Raw genomic sequence first — 14,852 nt, forward strand, 5'->3', positions numbered from 1 at the left:
CTTTCTCTTTTATTGATTTTTTTTTTGTATTTTTAAATCTAGTTTATTGATTTCAGCTAAATTTATTTCTTTCTAGCCTCCTATTCCTTTTGAGTGAGATTCTTATTTTTTGTACTAGATCTTCCAGATATGATGTTAGCTCACTAATATGAGGTCTCTGCAACATTTTTATGTAGTTATTCATGCTATGAACTTGCCTCTTTGGGCAATGTTCATTGTGTCCATGAGTTTTGGTGTGTTTTATATTCATTATTATTCATTCTTTTCTAGGCTGTCTTTAATTTCTGCATCAATCCATTTCTCATTTGGTAGTAAGTTCTTCAGTTTCCGTGAGTTTGTAAGCCTTCTGCTATTTCTTTTGTCGTTGGTATCCAGTTTTAATCTGTAGTGTTTATATAAAATGCAGCATGTTATTTTGATTTTTTTATATATGTTGAGATTTGCTTTGTGTTTGAGTACGTGGTCGATTTGGAGAAATTTACATGAGGTGCTGAGGAGAAAGTCTACTCTTTTGTATTGGGGTGAGATAGTCTGTCTATCTCTCTTGAGTCCATTTGGTTTATGATGTCAGTTAGCGCCAGCGGTTCTCTGATTAGTTTTGTCTGGATGGCCTATCTACTCCCAATCTACTGAAAGAGGACATCTGTGTTATCCAGGGGAAATAGGGGTTGAGTTAAAAGGGAAGCTGCAGCAGGTGATTTGCCACAGAGCAGGAAGAAAACTGGTGGATTGGGCTTGGAGAAGCAGAGGGACAGGAGAATATTACTCAGCTTATTGGGGCCTGGTGGATCACTTGTGGGAAGATCTTTATACTCATGGCCCCTTATGCTTCCCCTCCAAAAAATAGAAAGATAGAAAAGAAAGGAAGGAAGGAAGGAAGAAGGAACAAAAGAAAGACAGACAGACAGACATGAGTGGGAAAAGCTGTTATCAAAAGTAAGATACGCCGGGCGGTGGTGGCGCACGCCTTTAATCCCAGCACTTGGGAGGCAGAGGCAGGTGGATTTCTGAGTTCAAGGCCAGCCTGGTCTACAAAGTGAGTTCCGGGACAACCAGTGCTACACAGAGAAACCCTGTCTCGAAAAACCAAAAAAAAAAAAAAAAAAAAAAAAAAAAAAAAAAAAAGTAAGATTCCCTTATTGGCAAGTAAGACATTTTCCTTTAAAGCAGCTCTAGCAAACTAGCTAGAGACATTTTTTTCTATGCTTAATAATATTAGAATATGAATATTTCTATTTGTATTCCGGATTAAATCTGGATCTAGGTCAACCATTAAGTTTAAACTTTCTAGTTAACACCTGATTAAAACTATGAAAGGTTTTAGCTGATGTAAAATAGAAACTAACACTTACACTAAATAGTGAAACTTTTCCAGACGTATAGGTAAATAAAGTGCTTTTCTTTTATATTGAACATTTCAAATTTATTTTGTTGTATTCACAAGCTGTTTTACTTATTTATGCTTTGATTTTGTGTAGAGAACGGCCTTCATTTGTGAAGATCTTAATTGTTAGCAGTTAAAGACATTTTCATAATATCCTTCTCAATTGTTTTTGGGCTTTTTTTGTTTTGAAGATACGAGGAGGAAAGCTCATGATCACTTATACCCGTAAAAGCGATGCTGGCAAGTATGTTTGTGTTGGTACCAACATGGTAGGGGAACGGGAGAGCGAAGTGGCAGAGCTAACTGTTTTAGGTAAGTGTATTTCTATCTAACATCATCTAACTCCTGTAGAACATGCTAATCATTATTATTTTATATCTTTATACAAAGGAGAAAAATCATCTTTAATCAAAGTATATAAATGTCCTTTTACATAAAGGAGAAATTAATTCTAGTAATCCAGTGTTCAGAGGAAAGAAAAGGTATGAAAAGGAATCAGCAAAGCAGTTTGAGAAAAAAAAAGTTAATGAAATTAGTGTAAATATGAAACAGTGAAAGATCTATAGGAGTGGGCAGCTGTGCGGGTAAGTGGAAATCTGTCCTTACTGAACATCCTAAGGGGTTTTCCATTCATTCATCTGCTAGAGAGACCATCATTTGTGAAGAGACCCAGTAATTTGGCAGTGACCGTGGATGACAGTGCAGAATTTAAATGTGAGGCACGAGGAGACCCTGTGCCTACAGTTCGATGGAGGAAAGATGATGGAGAGCTGCCCAAATCCAGGTACAGATGGGGGCTTCACAATACGATGCATCAATTTGAAATTTCTGTTTCAAATCAGGCCATGCATGCCTTAGTCAGTGACATGGTCCTCGCTTCTGATCTTTACTCATCATCACTTTCAGTTAAACTGTTCAATAACCTGTCCTTTGAATTATAATCTTTTCCAGGCCTAGTTACAAATGGTGTAATATCTCCAATCGTAGACTGAGCCCCAGTTCCTGTAATTGGAACACAAAACAAAACAAACAACAAAAAAACAAGCAAATGAACAAAACAGTACTATGTACTATATATACTGTGTATACTGCAGAGGGTAGTATAAGAGTATGGTATAGGTAGTATAGGGTATGGGAAACCCAGTATAGGGAATGAAACTTGGATTTCTCATATCAATTTATAATACACTCAGTTTGATTATTTGCATCCCAAGTTGAAGAACATCTGTAGACTCTGTGTCTGGCCGGGGGTTAGGATGGAACCCCAGAGATAATTAGAGTCCTATCTCCAGAGCAGCCCCCACTGTGGCTTATACATGCACTGTTCATTAAACAGATTTCTCTTCTGCTCTGACAAACTGAATATGAACTTTTTGCAAAGGAGTAGGTAGGAGAAGGAAGTCAGACATAGCATTAAACTATGTAACTATGAGTCAATGAAACGTTGGACTTCTTTATTAGTGATAGTATAGCCAGGAAAGGGTGGAAGTCAGGATTTCTTGATGTCTGTTGGCACCTTAAACAGAAGAAGAGAGATCTAAGATTTAGGGAACATTGCGGATGAGACAGTGATATAGAACATTCTGGTATTGTCGCAAGGCTGTTGTCTCGTGTATATTCGTTCAGCAGCACATGTTGGGTTCTTGCTAAGTATTGGCATTGTAGCTTTATGATGGAGGGTATCTGTGCTTACTGAATGTAAAAAGAGGGGGAATAGCAGCATGAATATATAGCCAATGACATTATCAAGCTCTTTTGGTGCACATACATAGGTACAGAATCAGGAGAAAGTTATTCAAGGAAAATGAACCATAAGCAATGACTTCAATATATCATATATATATGTGTGTGTGTGTGTGTGTGTGTATATACATATACATATACATACATATATATATACACACACACACACACACACATATATATATATATATATACACATACAGGAAAGAAAAGTAAAATATTGCACATACAAACCATTGCAGCACACACAGAGATATGGTAGGAAAGTTTAGCATAGCTCATGTACAAAGTATGTGGTAAGCATCATGTGATATCATACTAGAGCTACTAGGGCCAAATGATGAAGGGGATTCCTGCAGTAAAGAATTTCAACTCACAGTGCATGAGACTGCTGAGCCACAAAGGGCTAGGATGAACAGGTTTAATATCCAGCGAGAAACTTGGTCTGTTAAAGCAGTAGATGTTGCTTCATTATGGAGAGATGCTACACTATTGCTGTGATTTTAACAGAAGAGACTTGAGTTTCCTAGCAGGTAAATGAAGCTAATGTTTCTGAATGAAGAAAAAGTGATGTAAACTGAAATGTTAAATGATTTATCTGCCTTCAGTTTTCCACACTATTGCTAAATACTTGAAAAGCAAAACCAAGTATCCTCATTTTCTGCATCTATAAAATAATATCTGCTAGATCCTTACATTCCTGTAAGGCCATAATGTAGAAAACCTTTAAATTTTAGACTTACTCAATGGCCCCATGCCTTTTAACTTTAATTTGAGCACGGTAGCTTGTGGAAACCAATTGCTCTTTTAGAAACTGAATTAGTTTACATCCACCTTGATTCTGATTGTTTGGAGGGATGGCTGCTAGTGACCTGATGCCTAGATATAGCATAGGTTCGTACTTGTAATGGTTTGATTTTTCCAAGAAGCAAACCATGTGCCTTTATTTTCTTTTATTGTATCAACAGATATGAAATCCGAGATGATCATACTTTGAAAATTCGGAAGGTGACAGCAGGCGACATGGGATCATACACTTGTGTTGCAGAAAATATGGTCGGGAAAGCTGAAGCATCTGCCACTTTGACAGTTCAAGGTAGACAGTGAGAGGGATCATATGCGTGCATGCATGCGTGTGTATGTGCACACGTGCGTGTGTATATGCATGTGTGCGCGTGTGCGTGTGCATGTATGTGTGTGTGTGCTTGTTTAATCGTGAGAAATATAACTTTCATACTTGCAGAGTACACTACTTATTAGTTTTTATAAATATAGCCTTTATTGCTCTAAATATTTATGTCAAATATCCAAATGAACTATTGTCTATATCTATATACTATTTGGAAGAAACTGAACTAAATTTTCAGACTCATGTTAAGTTGGATCTCAAATGACACTATGCCTTAATCTCTGTGTCTTGAAATATAATGTCATTTCAAACTCTTAATTAAGTGGCAGTTGAGAAAGAAAATAAGATGTACCTTGCTTCAGGTCGTGTTTCAGATCAGGGTTGTGTAAACTTGCTTTGCCTCCTTCTCTTCACACAATGACAATGACAAAACAGGTACTGCACACACATCGGGTGAATAAATTTCATTTCTCCTTGGCTAATTTTGTTGGAGACTTCTTCCTGAGTTTATGTGCTGAGGTGGATCGAATGTTCAGTGGCAGAAGTGTCCTGAAAGTGGTTAGTGTACTGAAGCTGATGTTTGAAGATGTTTGCAGATGTTCATTCGCTGTTGTGTTCAGAATTCAGGCATCTCTGAGTCCTTTATCATCATTTTGCCTTTGTGCTGTTACAATAATTATATTTCATTATTTCTCATCTGAGAACGTTGGGTTTTTTCTCCTAGTAAGAAATTCTTTATTGTGGAGCTTGAGAGGCAGTGACCTTTAAATACATTTTTTTTTTTTTTTTTTTTTTTTTTTTTTTTTTTTTTTTTTTTTTGCTGTAAAGGATTCCCTATTTTGACAAGGATATATAGTAAACAGGGACCATAAACCACTTAGGTTGTTTATGGGGCCAACATTAGCAACACTTGGGGCTGTCATCTTTTCTGAATGCTGTCTTTTCTAAAGCTATTAAGAAGAAAAAGGTGGCTTTTGAGAGAGTTTTGCTACAGTGGATGTTCACAAAACAGCCTGGGGCTTTTCACATTAAAAAAAAAAAAGAAGAAGAAGAGGAAGAAGAAAATATTTCCTTTCTATCTCGAAAGCTATTATGTCCCATTTTGGGAGTTTTAGCCCAACCTCATAAAAACAAAAGAAATTAATAAAAAAAAAAAGTAAAGAATAATTCCTGAATTTCTAAGGCTTCCAATACTTCTTAAGCTCAGTTAGACTTCAGAAGTCTAATGCTAATGCTATGTGAAAAAAACACCACTCCCATTTAGAGCAAGAGTAAATTCAAGAGATGTCAAATCCAAGTTCAAAAGCCCACGAGAGGCAGTGACCGTGGCCATGATGAATACAAAGCATGAAAAGGTGAGTCTGTCTCCAGGCCTGTGTGACAAGAAAACTGACTGTCTATCACAGTCAGTTAAATAACTATCACTTCTGGCCCTTATCTTCTACCCTGGTAGACCGATGCTAATATAAACAAGTAGTCCTGGTTCGTGTACAGTGGGCACTGAAACCAACATATGGTTTCTTCCTGCAATTTTAAACTCAGTTCCATGGCTAAGCCAGCCTTAAGTTTTCCATATGGAATTCTTGCTCCTAAGCCTGAATTGGTTTCAATGGAAATTGGTTACAAATGATGGGATCCAGATCTGCTTGCTGAATTCAGACATTCTCGTTTCAAATGCATTTGGTTTTCTATGAAGTTGTGGGGGGAGTCTGTGAGTAACAGAGACTGTATTACTTCATTCTGTATTAAATACGGACATTAGCATCACTGTTGAAGTCACCGTAACATATTAGAATAGTAGACAGAGTACTGAAGAGAAGCAACACTCTGATTCAAAGACAGCTAAGAATTCAAAAGGAACCCAAGACTTGGAGTTTTTGTATTTTTTTTTTTTCTGAAGACTGTAGTACATATTAGTTACTACACTGGAACCTAATCAAAATTGAATCCCTTTGGTAGCAGGAAGCAGTTACAGCAAAGTTAGCAATATAATTTGTAGTTCTATGTGGTTCCTTTTAAGAGGGAATATTGGAGTCGGTTTGCACTTGAAAGCAATCTTCTATGCACTTAGCCATTTAGCCACCCTGTGAGTATTTCTTTCACAGAATTCAGATAGGAAAACTTCAGCATATGAAAGTGATGAGTAAAAATTACTTTAAATAAGGGTAGTGATTTGGTTTTTTCACCATTTAATACAGAGAAAATTAATTCCAATATCTAAAAAAGATCTGTGATTTGAGAATTATTTTTCTCTGCTCTTTTTTGAAGCTTTTCTTTTTCCTTTTTAGTTTCTGTGGTATAGATGAATAAGCCAAGTACCTCACTTAGCACAGAGTTACACCTTATAAGCAATTCTGCCCTGTTTTAGACAGTATCTATGATATTCTCATATTCCTTTCTTGAGTCAAGGACTTTCCTGTGTGACTCCCCTCTTTTCCTCCCTCCCTCCTTTCTCCTTTATTCTTTTTCTTCATTTGTGAGTGTGCATGTGTATATGTATGTGCTAGTGCATGTGTGGTATATGTTTGAGTGTGGTGTGTGTGCATGTGTATGTTATGGTATGTGTGTCTTCATTTATTGTATGAGTGTGTTGTAGGTGGGCTATGTATGTATGTTGTGTGCTATGAGTGTTTGTGTATGTATTTTATCTGTTCTGTGTGTGTACTAGTGTGTACTAGTGTGATCGTTCTGTGTATCTGTGTGTTTCTGGTATGTGTATTGTGACGGAAAATGTCTGTATATGGTTTGAGTGTCTGTGTGTAGTAGCCATGTATGTGTTGTGTATGCTGTGTATACATGTTGTATGTGTTTGTTGTGTGTAGTATTTGTGTATATGTGGTTTGTGTGTGTATGTGTGTGTGTTGTGTGTGTGTATGTTTGTGCAAATGTGCATGCATGTGTGTGGCTGGATATTATTTTCATGCATTTTTCTTCCTAGGCAGTTGATCTCCTACAGAACTAAATCTAGCTCCAAACCCTTCCTTGGCCTTTCTGTTTAGATATTCTCCACTGTGCTTTAATAAATACTTATTGAAACTGAAATATGAATCCACATTGTAACCTCTGCTTGAGTGGCAAAACAGCACAGACACATAAGGAAAACCCAAGCAAGGCCTGGTGGCTCGATCCTAACTGCCAACAGCCAACTGCATTGGGCCAGAGCTGGAGAGGCTCCCATGTGTGATTCATTCTGTCTGTGGTCTGTGTTGGGAAGCAAGGAAAGCAGGAATCATTGTACCATTTGCATATTTTAATAACATCATTTTGAATATTTTAAGTGTATAAAGTAAGACAGACTAAGAAAATAAGAAAACAGGAAAATTTAGGAGGAGACAAAATTCCTAACTCTAAATGTCTTGATAAATAACCAGATCAGATTTTCAGACTAGACCTGATTTGGCAGCTCCTCTCTGGAGCACAGACATTTGTCTCTGTATTGTTTGTCTGCAGAGAAGTTAAAAAGAGTAAGGAAATGTTCGGTGGATTGACAGATCTTGAAAAGGATTCTTTTTAATTCTGGACTTTTAAGAAGTTAAAAATGTAGCTAAGATTGTGTTACAATCATTAAAGCCAGGGCTACAATTATAATGAGCTTTTATAAAATAGACACTAAGTGGATTATGGATATGAAGACTATTGGGCACACAAATTGTTCAAAAGGCATTATACTTGTCTTCAGTGTGGTATTGTTTTGGAGCATTCTGCAGGGGGTGTTTGACATCCACTCTCATTCTGTTACCTGATCTGGTCGATCACTTTGCAAATGGTAAAATTCTCAGCCCTTCCATGCATCTCTCTGTAATACTAGAGTCTTCCTGTACAATGCAAAAGCTAATAATATTATTCATGAGTAAGTAATCTCTAAAAACTTCTTAATATTCATGACCACTTCAGACGTGCATGGCCTGCTGAGGTCACTCTTCAGAGCTTGTCACTGTGCCCTGACAGCCACACCACCTGAGGTCCACCTGCAATGGTAGTTTTGTAGCAGCAGTACACTAAAGCCAAAATAAATTTTGTGCTGAATCAAAATGTAGATTATTTAATATAATCGTTCCAATCTTTCTGGGCAACGAAGGTCATAATAAAGGTTGGAGGCATTAGGAAGTTGAAGTCTGCAATGGATTCTGCCCTGCCCCTAGAAACAGTTCATCAAGAAATACCCAGATTCAAGAAAATCTCAGTTCCTTCACCTTACATAGCAAGTTGTATATGTCACTGAATTTGGCTGTCAGAACATGACTCAAGGCTCAACAGTAATTTGACCAATGGGAAAATAACACTTGTTATGTTTCATTAATTATGCTCCTTATGTGACTCATTAAAACGAGGAAACAGCCCTGTTTAGAATAGTTAGGATAGAAAAGAGATTCTGCTTAGTTCTTACTCGGAAAATTCAGTGATGCATAGTCCATTGTCTTCTGGGGCTGTCCAATACTTACTACCTGTGATTTTAAATCAGTGGTCGCTTAATTATGCCTAATGTTCCCATCACTGGGTCGCTTCAGTTACCGGAAGCTGAACTGAATGTAGACATCTACACCCCAGCCATTTCCTAAGCAATGTTTGTCTCCTCCATGTGTATATACTTCCTCGTACTTACACACCATCTACACATTTCTTCTAGAATTTAATTATTAAGTTAAAATACAAACAAAAACTATTAGCATTTATAAACAAAAGCTCCAGTTCACCACAGTCTTGGGCTATTGTTAGGTTTGAACTCTAATGACTCATTTATGAGTGTTAGGATTGCCAATTCTATCTTAGTAGGAATGAATTAGTTTCCAAACAAGTGCTTAACATAGCATAATAACCCCATCTTTTAAAGGAAATTATATTTAGTGCGGTATTTATAACAACTTTATAGGTTGTGACATATCCATAAAACATGAAATCTAACCAGAAGAAAATAGATGCATGGGGCATTCTGCCAAGCTCTTAAACACTGTCACTGAAACTGTTACAATTTATGCCTCCCCTTGGTGTTTGAGAATGGCGAGACTTTTGTTTTATACCATTTTACTATCTTAATCGAAATGCATTACCCTGTTCGGTGGATGCTTGTCAGGTGGGCCTTGAGGTTTTTCTTAGAATCAGATGATAATCGTGTGCAATTGGTTGGTTTGTCTTCCTTTTAGTCACATTTCAAGGCTTTTTTTTTTTTACAGCGTGTGATTTTCCCCCCTTTGGTTAAAGTTAGAGTTTCGAGTACTCATTTTCTTTTTTCTTTTTTCTTTTTTCTTTTTTTTGGGGGGTGGGGTGGGGTGTTTTGAGACAGGGTTTCTCTGTATAGCCCTGGCTATCCTGGAACTCACTCTATAGACTAGGCTGGCCTCGAACTAAGAAATCCTCCTGCCTCTGCCTCCCAAGTGCTGGGATTAAAGGCATGTGCCACCACTGCCTTGAATACTTATAATGAGTAGATCTACAAAATATGTTTAAAACATTGAGGGAAGATAAATATTTCTCTCTAATATATTGTTTTGTAACTATAAGATTTGTCAGTTACTTACTTCAACAGCAGTTATGTAGATAGCTTTTCAAAATCATGTCCCTTTTAAGTACTACTATAACAAAAGAAAGGTGGACAAGACTGTCCAGGATTTAAACTCTAATTCACTCCCAATTTTGCCTTCAGTGTGGAAGATTCTTTTGCTTGAGCTACTCATTGCTTAAACAGGGCAAACTAGATAACGTCATTAATCTATCGCCTCTCTTCACAACTTCACCGCTAAAGCAGCTCTTAGTACTGTCACAATTTTATTTCCAGAGTGAATTTGTGACTCTATCAGCCGAGTGACCGTGTTCCCATCACCGTGTCCCATCAGTCACAGGAAGCTGAACTGAAGGTAGACGTCAGCCGTTTCCCAAGCAATCACCTTTATCTCCCTGAGTTGAACCATTAAGAAAATGTAATCCCATTTTTGTGCACCTCTCTTACAAAAGGAACAAAGAGATTCGTCCTTCTGCTGTTTCTCTTGGGGGCTGAATGCTGTACCACTCAGACATCGGAAGCGATATGTTGTTATCTCTGTTCATACCCCACTCTACACCTGCTGGGCTTCACCTCCCAAGCTTCTCCCAGGAACCACTTAGTCTTTGATGCCTGTTTTCCTGGATCTGGGTTAAAACAAAACAGGTGCCAGGCACTGCCAAGCCAGGTGATACTCTGTGATCATATAGGGAGGCTCTGTAAAATTCCAGCTCTTCTCTAGGTAGTGACTGTCCCCTTTTTTCTTTTCTTAACTTTGATCTGAAATCATCCATTCTCTCAAAATCTGTGTTTAGTTTTAAACATAAGCACAAATTATATTGCTGTCTCTCTAAATTCATTACCGGCCTATAATAGCAATGCTAAAATGAGTTGTCAAAGGGGTGTAGACTCTCTTCTACTCCATAGAATTATATTGTCTTTTGCATCTCATCGGTATTTATGCCAAGTATATAATGAAGGAGAAAAGCGCGTCCTCATTAGGATTGATTAGCTAGTGACGGTCCCTGGAAGGCTGCTCTTTAGAGGATGAGATTGACATCAAATGGGGAAGGAGACACAAAGGCAGAGGGGGAAAAGTGCCCAGGCTGTCTTTGGGCTGATTTAATTGCAACTAATGGGATGTTTCCCAGAGCCTTTTTCCCTGATGCTCAACTGCATGTGTCAGACAAGAAGCCCAGCTGAAGTCTCAGGTGCTACAGTTTATGATTGACCCCTACAATGGGCCCCAATGAACTGGGAACTGGTGAGCAATTAGAGCTTCCAGTAAAATGAGAAGCAGCTGTCAGAGGCTTGTGGGAACCTTGAAGTTTCTGCTGTCTTTGCAGTGAGCAATAGAACAGACTTAAGCAATAAGAGTAGCAACTTGCTGTGGTCCTCCACAGCCCCGGGAGTGCAACCTGCCATGGTCCTCCACGGCCCCGGGAGTGCAACCTGCCATGGTCCTCCACAGCCCCAGAAGTGCAGCCACATACAGAACACAGTTTAGAGAGGTGTCACATCCCTCACTCTCATTTCCATGTCTAGCCCCAAACCTGGAATCACAAACTCCTACTCCTTCTCTGCTGCCTTTTAAACATTTCTCCCCATTGTTCTCATGTTCTTGTCTTCTTAAGCTCCATTAATGCCGGTATCTGGCATCTTTCTGTGATTCTGTAGCATCTTTTACTCTCTGCAGATTCCTTATCTAAAACACAAATCCAGTTGTGTTAGTCCCCTCCATTAAATGCTTATCATGGTTCCCATCTCTCTGTAATAAGATCCAAGCCTATTTCTTGTGCCAAACTACCTGCTTGCTCCTCCATTCAATGAAAGTCACTATACTTTTATTTAGGTTGGTGAAAAAGGAATTTCAGTTTCAGACTATGGCTTTTAAATCAGAATCATTAGGCTCAAACACATCTTTATCGATCCAAATGGGAACCATTATAACCAACACATTTTTACCAATAAGAAATGCTTGCTATTAGAAAGTTGTGAAAATATCTTTTTTTTTTCTGAAAAAGATGTTGGTGAGAATCTTGAAGGCATAATAGCTGGTTGGCAAAGGGTCAGGGCAACAGGACCTCATACTAGATGATGCAAATTAGATGAGGCAAATATTTATAGACCAACTTGTTCAGTGTTTGAAGCCATGGTTGTGTGACATGTGATCGGACTTTGCCCTGAAGAACTAAACTCTTTCTGTTGAGTAGGGAGAGCTGTGCAAACTGCAGCTTGGGGCGCATCTCATCCATCTGCTGAGCATCCTTCTCAGATATAATGGTTTATCCCAGGCTCAAAAGCTATGCTGAATCCGACCTGCAGCAGATCACTCAGCAGTGATCATGATCTTCTTGCTTACAAATTTGGCCTTGGGAAGTGCTTTGGAGTAACTTCTCAGTCAAGTGAGATACTCACTGTATATACAATTCCTCTCTCTTCACACAACGCAATCCTATCAAGAAGTTGCCCACGGCTATTGTATGGATTAAGAGAGAACAACAGTTCAAAGGGACAGTTTTTAAGGAAACATTTTGGTCAGTTCACTTAGCAAGCTTTTTTGCCTTCCCAGTCTGCTTCCAGTGGCCATGGGATGGTCCACATTCAGTTTGTTGGCAACTGCTTGTGTAGTTGTCCTAGGCTTAGCTTCAGCGACTGCTCTCACGTGGATCTTGTCGACTGCTGAGGGCAGACCACTCTGCTTCTCATCTTCATGGCTCTCCTCGTCGATGCAAACTTCATGAACCGCTGCTGCATGGCACTGTCCTTGGCAGTTCTTCAATCAAATGCATTGTTGATGCTACAGATAGTTTCTGCTGCTTCATGACTCATTTGAACAGGAATGCAAAAAAAAAACCAAAAAGTTACTTGAATTTGCTGTTTGTAACATCATTTCCGTAGTATAACACAAATGTGAAACAAATAGAAAGTCATAAGTAGTTGGCAATGCATGAAGGAGGCAATGTACCTTAAACTGATGATGTTAGTGAGAACACATTTGTCGCTTTGTGTACAGTTTTAAAGGCTAACTTCTTCTGAAACGGTCCTCGCAAACACACTTATTTCACCAGCTATCTGGATACCCCTTCACCAAGGCAAACTGGCAGGAGAAGTTAAGCACTGTGAAGTCCTCGGTGCTACAAAAGGTCTTCTGCATGTGTTAATCAAGTGCAGGTCCTGTTGCCTGCCAGCTAGGCAAGCTAAGGAGCTCTTCTGAGTGGTAGTGTTCTCATCTATTGAAAAGGAGCTTAAGGGTTTGCAGCCTCTTAGGACCCACAACAAGATGACCTAACTAGTTCCCTCAGAGCTCCCAGGGACTAAACCACCAACCAAAGAGTACACATGGTGGGACTCATGGCTCCAGCAGCATGCCAAGGGCCTCTCCTCCCATTGCTGATTGACTAGGCCATGCTCGGCTATACATTTGCTGCTGGAGCCTTGGCCCTGTGAAGGTTCTATGCCCCAGTGTAGGGGAATGCCAGGGCCAGTAAGCAGGAGAGGGTGGGGTGTCGAGCAGGCAGAGGGGGGGAAGAAACAGGGGTTTGTTTTTGTTTTTGTTTTTGTTTTTGTTTTTTTGTTTTATTTATTTTTTCTTTTTTGGAGGGGAACCTGGGAAAGGAGTTATTGTATAACATGTTAATAAAGAAAACATCTAATAAAAAAAGTAAAAAAAAATTATTAATTATTAGAAGCTCCTAATGCAGTAATTCTTTAAATAAGGTCTAAAAACAGAGAAGTCCTTGTTAGGCTTAAAAATTCTATTGTTGAGTAAAATAAAGCTTTATAACTAACCCATTTGTAAGTCTTGAGTAAATGTATTATATTAAAATACATACATTTATTGCAAATAAAGAGAAATGTAGATAAAATAACTTAAGATAATTATCACTGAAGTTCCCATAAAAATTGAGGTGGATTAGGAAGTCCTGAGTTAAGGGCACATCCATGATTCTCTCTCACCTCTTTCCTCAACCCCACACAACAACAACAATAGCAAACCCTTAAGGTTTGTTAGATTAGTTGTAATTTTCATCCAATATGTATTGAGATTCAAAACTTTGGTAGATCATTAATAGAGAGTATGGTCATTCTCTAACATAATTCTTCAAGGAATATTATTGCTGGCCCTTTGATACTTAGTCCTTTCTGAATATTAAGTAGAGTGTTTTTGAGAGCCTTATTCTTTGCTTCTGCGGAGAATAGCATACAAGGGAAATTAATTGTACCATCTTTTGGAAGACTATAACTTTTACTGACACCTGGCTAAATGAGTTCTGACATTTCTGAGTATCATATCGCTCGCTCATCAGTCAAATGGGAGTGCAATGTTTCTCTCAAAGGACATTTGGAGAGCGGTAGCAGCCAGCGAACATGAAACATTCAACAAGTTCTGGGAAGTTAGTGACATGTCTTAAACATAGAAATCTTTACTTTGCTCATCTTTGGCATCCTCAGCTGCTTATCGGTAGTTGTATAAAAGATAATATGAGTCATATGTACAACTACAAAATCGTTCTCATAAACTCGTGTAAACAGGAGATACCCCTCAATAAAAAACATCAAAGCCTGAGGCTTAAGTAATCAATTGTTTTGATTAGATAAATGCATGAATACCATGGTTCTTTTTTACAGGTAGTGTAATGACTGGGGTTCCTGGTACGCTTACTGCTGCTGACTTTCTAGAGAAAACAAACAATGCTGAATTCTTTTGTTTTCATTCTAAAAATTCAATCTATTTATAATACAAGTACAACTGAGTGAGCTGAAAATAAAGAGGTATTCTCAATATCTGCAGGATTGCAAAGAATCATTGTCTGGCTGGATATTTTCAGACAACTATTCTTGCCAGCATTACTTAAGAGTGCACTGTAACTATATTGTAATAGGTATAATATGTAATATAGAAGCATTCTAGTACAGGGGGGATGTATCTTTGTTGTATGCAAATTATACCATTTTATAAGCATTTCAATGCCTTTAGATTTTGATGTCCACAGGGCTCATGAAACCAAAGCCATAATATATTGACAGATCACTGCTTGGAAATGACTGACATATAATGTCACCTTAAATTTGGATCAAGAAGTATATTTCATTAGAAGAGATAAGCATCCCTAAAC

General features: G+C 38.2%; 1 protein-coding gene across 10 annotated transcripts in view; it reads left to right on the top strand.

The window, feature by feature from the left end:
• The window catches only part of Robo1 (roundabout guidance receptor 1), a 1,018,630-nt gene that overhangs the window by 903,723 nt on the left and 100,055 nt on the right, over positions 1 to 14,852 (top strand). For all 10 annotated transcript variants that reach the window (XM_031364239.1, XM_031364236.1, XM_031364243.1 and 7 more), the window contains 3 exons: positions 1,576 to 1,696; positions 2,030 to 2,168; positions 4,096 to 4,223. In XM_031364239.1, the coding sequence (XP_031220099.1) occupies positions 1,576 to 1,696; positions 2,030 to 2,168; positions 4,096 to 4,223 (388 nt within the window). The remainder of the gene's footprint in view (positions 1 to 1,575; positions 1,697 to 2,029; positions 2,169 to 4,095; positions 4,224 to 14,852) is intronic.

Source organism: Mastomys coucha, unplaced genomic scaffold, assembly GCF_008632895.1.
Source record: "Mastomys coucha isolate ucsf_1 unplaced genomic scaffold, UCSF_Mcou_1 pScaffold12, whole genome shotgun sequence".
Classification (NCBI taxonomy): domain Eukaryota; kingdom Metazoa; phylum Chordata; class Mammalia; order Rodentia; family Muridae; genus Mastomys; species Mastomys coucha.